This window comes from Arachis ipaensis, chromosome B3 (assembly GCF_059453495.1).
Source record: "Arachis ipaensis isolate K30076 ecotype BB chromosome B3, ASM5945349v1, whole genome shotgun sequence".
Classification (NCBI taxonomy): Eukaryota; Viridiplantae; Streptophyta; class Magnoliopsida; order Fabales; family Fabaceae; genus Arachis; species Arachis ipaensis.
The window spans coordinates 16699193-16715945 of record NC_142438.1 but is presented as its reverse complement, the minus strand read 5'-3'; the positions used below and the strand labels follow the sequence as shown (position 1 = coordinate 16715945).

General features: G+C 38.7%; 2 protein-coding genes across 11 annotated transcripts; both read right to left on the bottom strand.

Moving 5' to 3' along the window:
- Nucleotides 1-407: 407 nt before the first annotated feature.
- Nucleotides 408-8561, bottom strand: LOC107629995 (Tetratricopeptide repeat (TPR)-like superfamily protein). Of its 3 annotated transcripts, none has more exons than XM_088510078.1 (2): nt 8112-8561; nt 408-2634 (listed from the first exon to the last, which is right to left on the bottom strand). In XM_088510078.1, the coding sequence occupies exon 2, from the start codon at nt 2592-2594 to the stop codon at nt 609-611; it is 1986 nt and encodes a 661-aa protein (XP_088366204.1). In that variant the 5' UTR covers nt 2595-2634; nt 8112-8561; the 3' UTR covers nt 408-608. The 3 variants fall into 3 exon arrangements, with proteins under 3 accessions (XP_088366204.1, XP_016188467.1, XP_016188468.1); XM_016332981.3 differs by having other exon boundaries at nt 408-2673; nt 8084-8549; XM_016332982.3 differs by lacking the exon at nt 8112-8561 and adding an exon at nt 3390-3726 and having other exon boundaries at nt 408-2673.
- A 1439-nt stretch (nt 8562-10000) lies between these two features.
- On the bottom strand, nt 10001-15343 carry LOC107629996 (pentatricopeptide repeat-containing protein At2g41080-like). Of its 8 annotated transcripts, XM_088506625.1 has the most exons (5): nt 12595-15343; nt 12402-12480; nt 12246-12326; nt 11493-12055; nt 10001-11047 (listed from the first exon to the last, which is right to left on the bottom strand). In XM_088506625.1, the coding sequence occupies exon 1, from the start codon at nt 15113-15115 to the stop codon at nt 13082-13084; it is 2034 nt and encodes a 677-aa protein (XP_088362751.1). In that variant the 5' UTR covers nt 15116-15343; the 3' UTR covers nt 10001-11047; nt 11493-12055; nt 12246-12326; nt 12402-12480; nt 12595-13081. The 8 variants fall into 8 exon arrangements, with proteins under 8 accessions (XP_088362751.1, XP_088362750.1, XP_088362752.1 ...); XM_088506624.1 differs by having other exon boundaries at nt 12402-15343; XM_088506626.1 differs by having other exon boundaries at nt 11493-11606; nt 12402-15343.
- Between the last annotated feature and the right edge of the window lie 1410 nt (nt 15344-16753).

The following is a 16753-nucleotide window of genomic DNA, read 5'->3' as shown; positions in this document are numbered from 1 at the left end:
TACCAAATCAGTGGGGTGAAGAAGTGATCCATTAGGGGATGCTAGAAAATAAAATATGAAATTTCATAAAACAAATATATGTTGCAGCAAAGTGAGGGCAAATGGGAGAGAAAAGGAGGAGAATATGTTCAACTATATCCGAACAAAGTTAATGAAAGAATAAATTTTACCATGAGTTGAAAATGATTCTCCATGTCACTTTCCGTATTTCTTTCACCCATAACTTCAATCTGGAGCTTAGGATTTCCAATTAAACCACACCTAAACTACTAGATCAGCTACGAATTTTATTAAAATTGATTGACAGTTGCTACAGGTGGAGCACACAAAATATTTTCAGTTATACCAGCAAAACAATCAAACTACCAGAAAAGCTCAAAAATTGACTTGAAACTGGCTCAACAATCTGCAATGAAGAAGCACTGCTCCATTTATATGCATATATAAAACAATTATTGCACCAAAACATAATAATATATCATATCTACATGATGCACCTCATTATAGAGAGATTTTCCGATTACAGTTTTTATGCATGGTCAAGGGCAAAAGAATGTTCATCACTATACAAGTTACATAGGGATTAGGGAAAGCAGATGCAAACTTCTCTAAGTATCGTCATGATTTCTTATGATTTTTTTATTCAACCTGTTCATGATTCGAGAAGCATCATTAAGTCTATCTGCTCTTTCATAAATGCTGGAAACAACAAGATGCAACTCCTTTTTGTTGATGTTGGGATTGGAATCCAACTTCTCAAACAATGACTCTACTGTTGTGAAATCCTTTCTTGCTCCATATAGACTGAGCATCTGGAAATGAACTTCATCAGGAAAAACACACCCTTCTTCATGCATCTCTCTATATAAAGCATCTGCTTTCTCAAATTCACGTAGCTTCCCAAAAGCATTCAGCACAAGAGCAATAACATTAGAATCAGGAAAGTATCCCACCTCTCTCATCTTCTCAAACACTTCAACAACATTTGCATGCCTTTTGTTCCTTGAGAAAAGATCAATCATACACCCAAACAAAGATATATCCTTCACCTCTCCAGCATCAAAAGCCTGCCGGAAAACCCATGTAGCCTCTTCAATTCTACCAGCCCTCGCAAGGATTGCAATCGCAGTCTCCCTAGGAATGTTCTCTGGATGCCTAAGCTCGTGAAGCAGACGCTTGGCATGAGCAACTAAACCTGCTTTCTCGTAAGCAACAATCATTGTTTGGTAAAGAACTTGATCAATTTCAACTCCTGAGCTCCTTAACTTCTGAAATAACATGGCTGCCCTATCCAACTTCCCTGCCTTTCCCCAGATAGATATTATCGTGGAATAAGTGATGGCATTTGGTTCAATACCTCTGCTCTGCATCTCTTGAATGAGATTCGTTGCCTTCTCATGCTCGAGAGACTTGCCATAGATCTTAATCATGGTGTTGTATGTGACAACATTCTGTTCCACACCCTTCCTCTGCATCAAACGAAATAGATGGATGGCTTCCCCAAACAGCTCAGCTTCTCCATAGACCCTCAAGAGTGTATTGTAACTGACCACATTGGGTTCGATTGCCATCTTCCTCATGCTCCAGAACAGCCGATCAGCTTCCTTGGCCATGTCAAGCTGGCCATAAACATCAATCATAATATTGCAAGTCGTCAGATCAAGCGGGCACTTCTCTTCATTCATCTCCGAGAATACCGAGAGTGCCTCAACAAACTTCTGGTTCTCAACATACATCACGAGCAACGTCGAGTAACTCACCGTATCCGGGCGGACACCATTACCCTTCATCTCCTGAATGAGGAGGCGAGCCTCACGGAACAACTTAGCCTTTCCAAACACATTAATCATGGTGTTATAAGCTACCAGGTCAGGCGTAATGTTAGCGTTCTTCAACCTCATGAATATCGAAATCGCCTTGGTGTAATCACGCAATTTTCGAGAAAGCTCAATCAAGTTGCTATACAAGACAAGATCACCAGACACATTGTCCTGCTCCATTTGCTGGAGCCAGAACAAGGCCGAATCAAACATGCCATTCTTACCAAACTGAGTAATCAGAGTTGAATAGGTGTACCTGTCTGGGGCAAGGCCTCTCTGGCGCATTTCGTCGAACAGGCCGTGTGCAACTTGCCACTGCTTGGCGCGTAGAACATTGCGAATAACGACATTGTAGGCGAAGACTGAAGGAGAATAGAGAGCCGTGTCATTGATCCAATCAAGCAAGGCAAGGGAGCGTTGCCAGTCTGGCTCCCGAGAAAGGAGAGAAACCATGAAACGCATAGAGAGCTGCCTGCCATTGTAAGGAGACATGAGGGCATAAAGCTCCTCCGCATTTTGGGTCTGTCTGATCGAAGATATCAGCTCATCCATGTCCACAGCGTGGTCCAAGAACGTTTGGTCTTTGTACCGGGTTCTGCCACGTGGATGGAGTTGGACTGTTCTTGTCCATATGTGTTTGGATGTTGCTGCTGCTGACTTGGAGACTAAGGTGGTAGTGGTAGAGTTGATTGAAATGGTGGCTTTGGAAGAAGGGAAGGGAATGGAGAATACAGTAGTTGGGAGAATTGAACAACTCATAGCGGACAGAGACATCCTCTTTCTTCTTAACAGGAGATTACTACATGCTTCAATGCTTCACAAGTGTCAAGAGTCTTTACTTGAGAAGAGGTATCTGATAAAAGTAATAGAAATTTAATTGAAATTTAAAAATGTTAGTAAACACAAAACTTAGAAAAAGTAAAGCATGTGCAGAGAATGCAAAAACATAAAATCAACTTGATAGCACATTAGAGAATGTGATTAAAAATTAATCACTTCTTATATTCATACAACATACAAAACAAAATATCTACACAACATACAAACAACTTGATAACACATAGGATAAAAGAATATGACGAAGCCAAAAGTAATCATCTTTTATATTTACATAACAAGCAAAACAATATATTTACCAAGGTTGTGAGAATTGGACCGGTCAGTGAATCACTTTCTTTAATATCTAAATTCAATGAATCAATGACAATAAAATTCGAAATTTCACTACTCATATAATAATTTGTCATCATTAAAATTTTACAATTTACATTCAAAGTTCAACAGATCAAAGTTCAAAACTAAAATAAAATTAAAATGACATTTTGTAGGTTCTTGGTCAACTATTTTGTTAAAGGAAAGTTAAACAGCAACTCAGAAAAAAGAAAATTAAAAGGCAAAGGCAAGATTGTTAAAAGAAGGTTAAACAAAACAACTAGCCATAGCAAACTTAATATTAATTAGGATAAATAAATCACATTAACAAAACCTTCTTATTCATTAGGATAAACACAAATCCATAAATCATGAAGCAAATCCAATGCAGAAATTGAGAGAGCAGTAAGTCTTAACCAGGGAAGGCAGCAACCACGGCAGAGAAGGTGGGCAGACACGGGAAAAGATGCAAGCAGAGATGTGGTCGGAGAGGAGAGAAGAGAGGCGAGTAGAGACGCTAGCGGCAGCGTGGGCGGGTACAGACGCTGGCGGGAAGAGACGCTTGCAGCAGCCAGAGGTGGCAGAGATGCAGGTGGCGATGCAAGAGTTGGATGGAGCAGAAATATGGAGAACAGAGCAACAATACCGGTGGCGGCGGCTCCGCCGGAGTTGGAAGACAGAAAAGGGGAAGGAAGGGGAGAAGAGGAAGGTAGTAGCAAGGTTCTGGAAAATAGGGGTGTTCAAGTCGAAAACGATCCAAATTAAACCACTCATCCAATCCAATCTAATTCGAATTTGATTGGATTCTATTTTTTGTAAACCGCTGAATCGGATCGAATTTCGGATCTACTTTCCATAACCGATCCAATCGAATCCAAACCACACAATGTGCTATAATATTATTATTTTATCATTATATTTACAATTATACTTATAACATGTTCAATTTGTTATACAACTTTATATTATTCATGTATTATTATTATTTAATAAATATTTTATGTCCAAAATGTTATTTATTTATTTATTTTAACTAACTTATAATTTTATTTCTATTGTTATGTTATTGTTGGCTTCTTAAAATGTTGTTGAGACTTGTTATGTCATCGTTGATTATTTAAAATTTAATGTTGCGACTTGTTATATGTATTTGATTTTTTTAATTTACAAAACCACCAATCCAATCCAATCCAAACCGCTTGAAATTGGATCGGATCGGATCAGATTTTTTTTTGAAAGTCATCCAATCCAAACCGCACCGCGAACACTCCTACTGGAAACCGAACCAATCACCAAACCACTAGTTACTGATTTATTGGTTTACTGGTTCAATTAGTTCAATCGTAATTCAACCGAAATAACCGTTTTATAATAAAATAATAAATAAAAAAAGTATGGAGAAACACACTTAGCAAATTAACAGAAACAAAGCCTGAATAAAAAATCCAACAATCCAATAACAAATAACAAGAACAATCCCAATCTCAATCCAGCAAATTAAAACCCAGCAACTCAACAATTTAACAAATTAACAAAAATAAGACCTGAATAAAAAATCCAATAACCCAATAACAACAGAAAAATCACAGTAACAACCTGAGTAGAAAATCACAGTAAAAAATTGAAAAAGAAAAATAACAAAGACATGAATCAACATAACAGAATCAACATAATCAATCAACATAACAGAATCACAGTAATAACAAGTTAACTACAATAATTAAAAAAGATAGCTAATTTTGGTGAGATGGATAATAAAATCACAAAGTTTGAGGAAGAGATCAGGAGGGTTGATGATATGGTCAGCAATGGAGTTTATGATGCCACGACGAAGGCTAGAAGAAAGGCGTTGGTTAATTGTTGTGAGAGATGGTACATAAGGAAGGAAATGCATTGGAAACAGATGTCTCGGTCTCGGCACGCGAAGGACATGGACAAAAATACAAGGTACTTTCATAATATGGCTTCAGCAAGAAGACGAAACAATATGATTGATGCACTGGTGATAAATGGTAGATCAATCAGGAATCAAGCGAGAATCAAGATAGCTATCAGAGAGTTCTACAAGGAATTATATCATCAGGAAGCTACCCCATTGATGGGTTTTAGAGATGGTATGGTGGAAAAGATAGCTGAGGAAGATGCTGTGACCTTAGAGATGCTGCCCTCGGCTGAGGAGATCAGGGAGACTGTGTGGGACTGTGAGTCTTTTAAGGCGTCAGGTTGTGATGGGTACAACATGAACTTCATTAAGAGGTGTTGGGATGAGATTGGACCTGAATTTACGGCAGCAGTGATGGGATTTTTTAATTCTTCCAGGTTACCGACTGATAGCAATATTACTTGGGTGGCATTGGCTCCAAAATTCATCGGTGCAAAGAAGATCAAAGACTTGAGACCTATTAGTATGGTCGGGTGCGTCTACAAGGTCATCTCGAAGGTGCTAGTCAGGAGGATGAGATCAGTGATGTCAGGATTAGTAGGGGAGACGCAGAGTGCGTTTGTCAAGGGAAGGAAAATACACGATGGGGCACTTATTGCATGTAAAATAGTTAACTGGCTTAAACAGAGAAATACAGAAGCGGCAATAATCAAGCTAGATTTTCATAAAGCATACGACCGAGTCAAATGGAATTTTGTGGACATTGTGCTACACAAGATGGGATTCGGGCATAAATGGAGAGCATGGGTTATGGAGTGTGTGACCACTGCATCTATGTCAGTTCTGGTAAATGGTTCGCCATCTAAACCTTTCAAAATGGAAAGGGGCTTGAGACAAGGTGACCCACTTTCTCCCTTTTTATTTGTACTGGTGGTGGATGTACTGCATCGAATGATTGGAGAGGCGATCAGGAACGGGCGTATATCACCGTTGTTGGTGGGGAGGGATAGAATAGAACTGTCGCACCTTCAGTTTGCTGATGATACTATTCTGTTTTGCCCACCAGAAGAGGAGACTATCAAGAATTACAAACACCTTTTGCGATGTTTTGAGTTGATGTCAGGCCTCTGTATTAATTTTGATAAGTCAAGTTTGATATCGATTAATTGTGACGAGCAGTGGCTCCAGCGTATGTGTAACCTTCTGGGCTGTAAGGGGGACACTCTCCCAGTTAAATACCTTGGGATCTCCTTAGGAGCGAACCCGAGGTTGGTGAAGACTTGGAAGCCTATTATGGACAAAGTGGAGGAGAAACTCAGTTTATGGAAAGTTAAGGTGCTAAACAAAGCTGGAAAGTTGGTGCTTATCAAATCAGTCTTAAACAGTTTGCCAGTATATTATTTGAGTTTATTCAAGATGCCGAAAGCTGTTGCTGCAAGGTTGATTTCACTGCAGAGAAGATTCCTGTGGAGTAAGGAAGATGGTAGGAATGGTATGGCATTAGTTAGGTGGGAAATTGTGCAGGCTCCAAAAAAAACTAGGTGGCTTGGGAGTTGGCGATGCTATGATTCGAAACTCAGCATTGTTGTTCAAGTGGTGGTGGCAGTTTGCTAAGGAGGAGTGCCCGCTGTAGAAGAAAATTGTATGTTCATGTAATAACATGAATCCCAATGAGCTACTGTCAACTCAAGCACTACCTACGAGAGGAGGTCCCTGGAAGGATATTTGCCAGTTAAACATCATGAATGAACGTATAAGGGATAAGACGGTTACAGGGATGTCCATGAAAATTGGTGATGGGTGACGGACTCAATTCTGGGAGGATGTTTGGTTACTATGTGGATCTCTGAAAGACCGGTTTCCGAGGCTTTTCTCTATTTCAAACCAGTGTGGATCTGTAATTAGGGATTGTGGGTTATGGTATGGGATAGAGTGGATTTGGAATTTCCAATGGAGGCGAGAGCTTTTTCAGTGGGAATTAGAGCTTCTGAGTCAGTTACATGAGTCTTTGAGACCAGTGAAATTAGTGAATCACAGAGAGGATAGAGTGCTTTGGAAATATGATAAGCAAGGTGTCTTTTCAACTAACTCATTTGTGCAGGTGTTGCAGGTTGAAATGCTTCCAGAGGAGGTGGCCAGCTACAGCTTCACAAGTACCGTTTGGAAAGGTTTGGTGCCACCACGAGTGGAGCTATTTGCTTGGTTTGTTTTAATAGGCAGAGTAAACACTAAGGAAAGGCTAAGCCGATTTGGACTTATCAGACAGGAAGACACTGTATGTGTGTTATGTAATAACGAATTGGAACATGTATATCACTTGTTTTTCGGCTGTGCATTTGCTTGGCAGGTGTAAAGTGCTTGGATATCAAGGTTTGGCTTTCAATGGTCTTATCCGGATTCGTTGAAAGAGCACTATCTCAGTTGGACAGAGGAACCAAGGAGTAAGGAAAATCGTAAGCAGCGACTAAGGTATTTTTGTGCGGTCATTTGGAATATATGGATGGAAAGGAATAGAAGGATTTTCCAGAATCATAGCCGAGGTGTTGAAGAAGTTATCAACATAACCGTGACGAGCGTTAATGAGTGGAGAGGTGTTGATCCCTCTTATTGTTGATGGCTCTGTCGGAGATGACATGGGGACCTTTATGTATTTATTGTGCCGCTTTCTTATTTAGGTTTTATATATTCTTGATTGACTAGCTATGATCGCTCCACTTTATTGTGTTGAGTTCTTATTTTAAAAAAAAATAATTAAAAAAAAAAAATCTAAGTAATAAAACATAAATTAACTTGCACAAAGCATAAGAATGCAAAAACAGCAGCAAAGCAAACAAACAGCACTTCATGAAAAAAAAAAACCAAGAACCATAAGAACAAAGTCAACAAACAATAGTAAACAAACATCAACAATTAGAACCATCAAGAACCATTAGCAGTAATCAGCAACAACAATAAACACAAGAAACCTAAGAAAACTCAATACAATAAGCAAGAAATTAAAGAACAAAAATACAGCAACCCAATAATCTCAACGACAACAAATACTTGAAGAAATTAACAGCAACATATCAGAATCAAAGAAAATCACCCTAAAAACCAAAAAAGAAATTAAAGACAACAGAATCAAGAACATCATCAACAACCACAGTAATGACAACAACACAAGAAGAAAAATCACAGATTAACAATCCTAAACCAATTAAAACAACAATTACAGTAAAAAAAATACCTTCTAGAGCACAGAGGTGAGGGAGTACGAGGGAAGGCTGGACGCGGCAGAACTGGAGAAGAGATGGCCTGGACTGCCGCGGAACTGGAGCCGAGGAGGGTGGTGTGCCACGGTACTGGAGCAGAGGAGGGTGGTGTGCGAGGTACTGGAGCGGAAGAGGGTGGAGCGCAGCGGAACTGGAGCAGAGGCAGGTGGAGTGCAGCGGAACTGGAGCAGAGGAGGTGGAGCGTGGCGGAACTGGAGCAGAGAAGGGCTGGAGCGCGGTGGAACAGAGCCGGCGCGGCGGAACAGCGGATTCGCGACGGAGGAACGATGCGACACAACTTGCAGTGTGGACGGCGGCTTCGAGCAGTGGCGGAGACGACCGTAGTGGGGACGGCGGTGGCTGGACGGAGGAAGTGATGCGATTCTGAAGGAGCGAGGGAGGACCGGAGGAGCTCTGAGAGTGGCAGTGGCAGAGTGCTTTGGGGTAATTTTTTAATTGAGCGAAACGACGTCGTTTCTTGCTAAAAGCAAAAACCGACCAGATCTCGTTCGGTTCGACCGGGAGATTTCCAACCGGTTCAACGATCCAAAAGCGATTTCTGAAACAGGCAGTTATGCCTGTTAGTCGAGCCGCTTTCGTTGTTGGTTCCAATCAACAAGAGCCAAAGGTAGGGGGGAGCTAGAGTGAGTTCAAATGATTTAGAATTTTTTTTTGTCAAATATATTTTCTCTTAATATTTTTAATTTTTTAAATTATTTTTAATTTTTTATTTGATTTAATTTTATTCTTAATATTTAAATAAATTTTAAAATTATTCCTTAACATTTTAATGCTCAATAATTAGTTAATTTATTTTTGAAAGAATAGACAAAAGTAAACATAAATTTTTTTACGGTGAACAAATATATACTCTTATATTTTAATGATCATGTGTACATATTAATATCACACCCAATTAATCATTCTACCTTTTTATGATCTCATTAACGTTTTTGTTAGTAGTGGCTAATAGGTGGCATAATATTTGCCATGGTGACTTTATGTATTGTGTGATATGGATTTAGCAAATAAAAATAAATAAAAAATTAAATGATAAAGTAAAATCTTCAACATCTTCTTTGTGTAAGTTTATATTGGAATTTATAAACCTTAAGGTACAAAAATGTTATAATCTCAACAAAGGAAAAATATATCGAATCTTGTATGAGTATTTGTGGTGGCTCCTCTTATACATCGAAGAATAGGAAGAAGAAGAAGTTCAACTATAACAATGGCAAGTGTTTGCATGGATTTGATGTAATGGTACTAAATTTACAACAGAATGGAACCTATGGAGATCATTTTTTTGTTGTCCATTATTATGGGAGGTATATGATTTCTTATTCTATTTATGATGATAAATACTATACAACTTATTGAAATGGTTTAAATTGTTCATTGATGAATAAATGCAGCAGGTTGATTTGAGATGCAATTATTTTATTTGGACCGATGAAGTTGGTGATGTTGAAAAAAATTGAAAAATTTAAGATAAGAATGAAAAAAGCAAATGGAAGAAACGAGGTAAAAACAAGGTAGAGGAATTTGCTTTGGGTTCAAAGGCTAAAGATGAGGTGAAAAAGATGTTGAAAATAATTGATGAGATTAATGAAAAATTGAAGAGCATTAGACAATGAGTGCAGTATGTTTGCTTAGGAATGCAAATCTATATTTTGTGGTTGTTTATTTACACTTTTCATAAGTAATTGTAATGCTCTGTAAATAGAAGAAATGAAAATATGTACTAGGGTTGTTTTGTAACTTTCATTTGCATGAATATGGAATACAAATCTATGTTTAAACTTTAAAGTGTTAGTTCCAAAACAAGTCCAGTGCAATCAACAATTGATTGCAAATTCACAATAATCAACACTTTGATCAACAATTGGGTGGGCAATAAGTAACGCATAATTAGAAATTATCATTAAAAACCTGCTGAAATAGAAATCATCAAGACAGACCTAAATACCAAATTACAATTTACATTACAAAATATCAAACAACAAATCTACCATTGCCATCAAAACAGAGGCCTAAATCAAAACACCAAAGTCACATATGAAATCCAAAAAAACCAACCACACAAGTCTATGCTTGTCATGAAAATAAAGGCCTAAACATAACACCAAAGTCACATTTCAGTACAAACAACGGTCTGAATACCATAGATGCCACTATTTCTGAGGTGCAACTCTTGATCCACCTCCATTTGCTAATTTTGATCCACCTCTATTTTTGCACTTGATCCACTTTTTGCACTCGGATCACTTCCAGTTGGGCCAATCATATTTGGTGCTAGTGGCGATGGTCTTGGGCCATTGATGAGTTGTTGAGTCAGACTTGGGGTGGACATAAATTGCATGAACCTTCTTCATTGAAGGGTTTGCAATATTCCTTGTCTTCACCGTAGTTCTGAAAATCGGATCGGATTGGTCAGTCTGATCAGTCCCACCGCAAACTGAACAGTAATGCGGTTTGGTTTACCATTAAAATCGACAATTCCAAACCGTTTGCAAAACTGCTGAACCGGCTAGAAACTGGCCGATCGGACCAAATCAGGACCCGCTGGTTTTAATGAAACGAGGTCGTTTTGCGTTGTCTAAAAAAAATAAGAGGAAGAGATGGGGTCTTCCTCGAGCCCTCCCTCTCATCCTCAAACGAAGTTTCTCCTCCCCCAAAAGCCAAAACATCTCATCTATATAAATGTGTAGGAGTCATCTCTTGCAAAACATCTTTCCCCCATATAAGCCTACAAGGCTACAACCTATAACCTTGCAGAAAATGTTACCTCTACCACCACCTGTCACCTACTGCACTACAACAAGTCAACAACACATTTCTATATGCCAGAGCCATGGCCCTAACTTTTACTACCAGCAGAAACTGATCCAATATCAACGTTGTCCCCTTTATGGATGAATATCCCATGAGGCCCTTCTCTGTCAATATCAAAGATGCTAATAAATATTTAAGTCAAAAGCCAAATACTTTCATGCTCAGCTTCCATAATAGTTAATGAAGACATCATTTTTAGGTTTATAAATAAAAAAAAAAAGTTATTAACTCATTTCAATGTGACACAACAGCAGCTAGCAGAGACTTCTACTCGCCCAATTGTAGCCAGATTACATTATTTAAATGCCACAGTAATTTAGAATGAAAATGCAAGAGGTTTGAATTTGAAAATGGATAAAAATGTAAGACAGCAGAGTCAGCATAACCAAATTTTAATTACTATGTTCCTTTAATCATGCGGGCCAGCAAAAGCTATATCTCATGAGTAAAAGATAGGAAGTGGGATCTTCATTGTTATTCATTGATAACACAAGTTGAAAATTCACTTTGACAAAATTCATAAAAGATATAAAAATAAGAACTACTCACGTTCTCTTTGCTGCTTTGTATGTATGGCTAGATGCTACAGCGATGATAAGTTGTCCCTCGTGATTGTATGATAAGGACACAACACTACTTGGGCACCTCAGCACTAGGCAATTCCTGATTTTGAACGGGTTTGCATTGGATGAGTGTTGAGTGAAAGAGTAGTTTTTCCAAATTGGATTTCAATCCCTTGAATTGGAATACTAAGGGTGAATAATTTGATGAGGTTGAGTGAGGTTACTTGGTGTAGAAGCAGATGGTGTACATGGTGTAAAAGGAGAAGGAGGGGTAGGATCAGAGATGGGCACATCAGAAGAAGAATTAGAATCAGTTTGAGTAGGACTATGGGAAGAAAATTGTGATGAAGTGTGAGGGGATATGTCAACAGAAGGTGATGGAGGAATAGATGGGGTAGGATGAAGTGTTAAAACAAGGTGTGTATGAGGGAATTGTTGCTGAGGCTTAGATGGGGTGGAATTAGGAAAAAGGGTGGAGTAAGGGAACCTGGTTACATCAAATAAAACGTGTCGAGTAATAAGGATTTTGCCTTGCTGAGTTAAGCACCCCTTGTGATTTGGTGCATAACCAAGAAAGACAGAAAGATGAGATTTATAGTCAAATTTGGTAGAAGAATAAGGTTTAAGGCAAGAGAAACATGTGCATCCAAACACCCTCAAGAAAAAGCTATGAATTGATTACAATGCTCTAATATTAATATTAATTAGATACAAATGCAAAACAGAATTAGGTAAATACCTCAACTAAAATTTTTCTCTTTTAGCATCCCATATGGTAACGTAACCTTCATTATCACCGGTGACGAAAGCACCTTTCATCCTAAAACAGAAGTTAAATTCATCAAAGTTAGTTTCCTAATCCAAAATAGCAACTTATAAACAAGAAGTCACATACATTGGACTGAATGCAATGTCATTCACTAATGCTAAGTGATGCTTTCCTTGCTTTGATTTTTTATGACACCGGAAAATATCTGTGAGAGTTTGATATAGCATTGTGTTAGAACCTGACACAAGAACCTACCAGCTATGAAATTCAAATAAACCATAAATAATATTCAGATCAACCTACTCTCTGCTTCACATACATATAAGCCTTTAGCCATGTGTAACATGCAACTCTTCCATTGGTGGTGGAATGCAATTATAGCTTTTTATAGAAAAAAACCATTTTATGTACCAATGCCTTTTTCCTTGCAAACTACCTGAGAGAGAACATTAGAAGACATGCCTGCTAGCTAATGCTAAAAAGAAAGAGGCAGGTTCAAACCAGTCATGGACCGTTTTTCTGTCAAAATTCAAAAAATTAAAAACCTTACCCAAAGAGATATATAAGGCCTCCTGACAGACCAATCTAAGTGAGAGTTTCAGCCAATGATCTTGTGGCATGTGGCATGAGATTATAGTATCATACTACCAGAATTGAAATATGAATCATGGGTCATTGGCCCAATTAGCAATGACACAAAAATAGATCATGGAAAGTGGGAAACTACAAATAATAATAAACAGGAGGGCATAGTATATTCAAGTACTGAAGTACACTTGAAATGGTGATCAATGAAAAACTGTACATTACCAATAATCCCCACAAGAACATGTACCATCTTTGAAATGGTGAAACCTGCTAGCATCTCGCACAACAATTTCTAAATTTTTTATCTCTGATATGTACTTGATGGCAACATGGCAATCACTACAAACGCGCAAGTTCTTCATCACCCTTATTGGCATTCCCTCTGGGCAATTCATCAATGCAAAAGCAATTGCCATCTTCTCACTGTGGTGTGCCAAGTTGTATTCTTTCTCCTCATTGTCCATGTCATGCGTTACAGAGCTAGTATCCGGGACATAACCGCGCATCTTCATTTCTGAAGTTAGTTCATCCAGATACCGATTGATCTCTGCAGATTGTGGGTGGGATTTGTCATCCAAACAGAACTGGTGAACCTGATTCTTTATTTCTACCCAACTTATGCCTGGTTCTTTCTTCAACATCTTGCCTCTCATGGCCTTCCTCACCTCAGAAACATCCTGCCACTTATTAGCAGAAGCATGAATATTGGCAAGAAGAATATATGATGCTGAGTCTTGAGGATCGATCCTAAGAACTTCTTTGGCAACCCGTTTTGCCATTTCTGCATTCTTGTGGATCTTACATGCAGATAACAGTGTTTTCCATATAATGGCATCTGGTTCCATAGGCATGGAACGTATCATAGCTTCTGCGTCTTCCAAACAGCCAGACCTACCTAGTAGGTCAACGACACAATTATAGTGTTCTAGTCTAGCCTTGAGTCCATACTTTTGTACCATCAACTCGAAGAAATCAAGTCCTTTGTCCTTCAATCCACAATGACTACATGCATATAACAAGCTCAAAAATGTAACTTCATTTCCTGGCAAATTTTCTTGTTCCATCCCATTAAAGAGCTTTATAGCTTCTTCCCCTTGACCATGAAATCCATAAGCGGAAATCATTGAGCTCCACAATACAATATCTCGCTGTTTGCCTTCCGAAAAAGCTTTCACAGAGTCTTGCAAGGATCCACATCTAGAGTACATACTAACTAATGAGCTAACTACGTCAACTATAGAACTAGCTCCTGCTTTGATTGCTTCAGCATGTATTTGCTTCCCTTGACCAAGTGTGGCTAACTCTGAACATGAACTGATCACAGTCACAAAAGTAATCTTATCTGGTCTAAAACCTGCCTTTTTCATCAAACAGTATTGATCCAAAACTCCCTCAAAACACCCATTTTGAGCTTTTCCAGACATAAGTGTATTCCAAGCAACCACATTACAATTTGGCATCAATCTGATCAATCTCTCTCCTTCACTTAAGCTTCCAGCTTTAATGTACATGTGAGCTAAAGAGCATGTGACAACCAAATTAGACTCAAACCCACTTTTCATAACATAAGCATGAACCTGTCGGCCTGCAAACAAAGCTGTCAGGTGTGCACATCCCCTAAGCACACTGCCCAGTGAGTACTCATCCGGCATGAAACCCAACTCATTCATCTGTGAAAACAAGAACAAAGACTCCTCATTCATTTCAAACTTGGCCAAGCCAGTGACCATTGCATTCCAAGTAGCAACATTCCTCTCAGGCATTTCATCAAACATTTTCTTGGCACTCTCAAAACTACCCATTTCAAGATGGGCCTTGATCATGATGTTACACGACATGGTGTTCCTAGTAGGCATTCTATCAAACAGTAAGACTGCAGCTCGAAACTCCCCAAATTTCGAATACAGGTTGAGGAGATGGTTGGAGACGAACTTGTCCGAGGAACAGCCAGAAGTAATAATCAAAGAATGAAGCTGCTTCCCCAAAGAAACAGACTTTGTGCGAATGCATGCTTGTATGAGATTTGAGAACAAACGGGGTTCAGACCATATATAAGAAACAAAGTTGTGATACGCTTCTCTGATACGCCCATTGGAACACAAGGTTGCAAATTGTTCTTTGGCATATGAAAAGTTTCCATCTTCCAAGTGGGTTTTGAAGGTAACGGTCGACAAGTGAAAGACGGAATTTTGAAAAACGGTAGACACAGAAACAAAGGAGAAGCACGTACGAGGAACACGAAACCTGCCCATGCATGCTACGGGGGTTTTTTTTTTTTTTTTTGGGGGGGGGGGGCAAACTGGGTTTCAGCCACACAACAGTGCTGAATTATCCACCGCCGGCGTGTCGGAGGCGAGCACCAAATCAGCAGCGGCAACTACGAGTGTAGAGAGTTGCTGGCGAATGCAGCACCGGCCCATAAGGGTGGCTTGTCGCTTCATTCTCCTTTCTTGTTTCTGTTTCAGCCTGCAGCAGTTTACTTTCCTTCATTTTCTAATTTGGGCCTTTATTTGTAAGAGCTTTTCTTTTTAGGAAAGAAAATAATTATTTACTTAAGGTAGATGAATTTTGTAAGCTGATAGCAAATAATTACAACGCTCTGGTCATTGATCAAATCAATCCAAAGTTTTGGAGAGAGTATCATAGCTTTTATTCATGACATAATTAACTTACTTGACCTAAATTATAATTATGTTTTGGAGAGTTTAGACTTGCATAAGAATATAAGATTACGGGCCTGCTACACATACAAGTTTACAAGCATCCAAGTTGGTCCAGCCCAAATCGAAGACACGCGCATAAAGAAACATAACATGGCGCGTCAAAATCACGCGCTCAACACAAACGGTTACGTATGGCAGACTCTTCCACTTCTTCCACTTCTCAAAACGCTTCGAAAACAAGGAAACGCTCCCATTTTCGAGCAAAAATCAAAGTTCAAAATATACAAATCGTTGTTCGAAACCTCCATCAAAACAACATCAAACTCTCCGTGAAGAATCTGAAGAGAAAACAAAGCAACAACACTCAACGTAAGTTCATTAAGATTACTGTATATTTTACTTTTCTTCTACGTCGTTCTTCTAGGGTTTACTATTATTGTTGCTTCTTTGTTACACTGTTCTAAGTTCTACGTCGTTCTTCCAAGTTCTACGTTGTTCTTCTAAGTTCTACGTCGTTCTACGTTCTTGTAATAAGTTCTCCTGCTATTGTTGTTGATTTTTGGGGGTTTATTCCGTAGATTGGGGGGTGAATACTGCTTGAACTTGTAATGTGGCTTGATATTGAAGCATGTTTGACTGGTATCTGACTGATATATATGAATGTATCTGAATATCAATGGGTGTATCTCACTGTTATCAATGGGTGTATCTGATTCTTACATATAGGTGTATCTTACTGTTATCAATGGGTGTATCTGACTCATATATGCATGTATCTTACTAATATCTCAATTAATTTGATATTGAAGCATGTTTGAGTGATACCTGACTGATATATATGGATTTATCTGAATCATATCTATGGGTGTATCTCACTGTTATCAATGAGTGTATCTGAATCATATCTATGGGTGTATCTTACTGTTATTAATGGGTGTATCTGACTCATATATATGGGTGTATATTACTGATGTCTTTGGGTGTATTTTTCGTTTCAGACAAAATGGAAGCAAGAAACCAAACAAAGGACCTTAAGTGTGCCACACATCTCCTGAGTGATAAGTTCAGAAACATGACTGAGGAGAAGAAGGCAATTGTCAGGGATCTCGGATATGGAGGGTTGATGCACATCCCACCACTAAGGGTGGATCACCAACTCTTAAGGGAACTGGCAAACAACTTTAAACTTGGGGAGAACAAACTGAAGACAGGATATGGTTCTTTCCA

Excerpts from the sequence above, each read along its gene's own strand:
- LOC107629996 (XM_088506620.1), bottom strand. The coding sequence starts at position 15,115 with ATGGGCAGGTTTCGTGTTCCTCGTACGTGCTTCTCCTTTGTTTCTGTG. Across the intron at positions 12,327-13,085 it reads TGTTCTTGTGGGGATTATTG|GATGAAAGGTGCTTTCGTCA; the intron begins GTAATGTACAGT and ends CTTCTGTTTTAG.
- LOC107629995 (XM_088510078.1), bottom strand. The coding sequence starts at position 2,594 with ATGTCTCTGTCCGCTATGAGTTGTTCAATTCTCCCAACTACTGTATTC.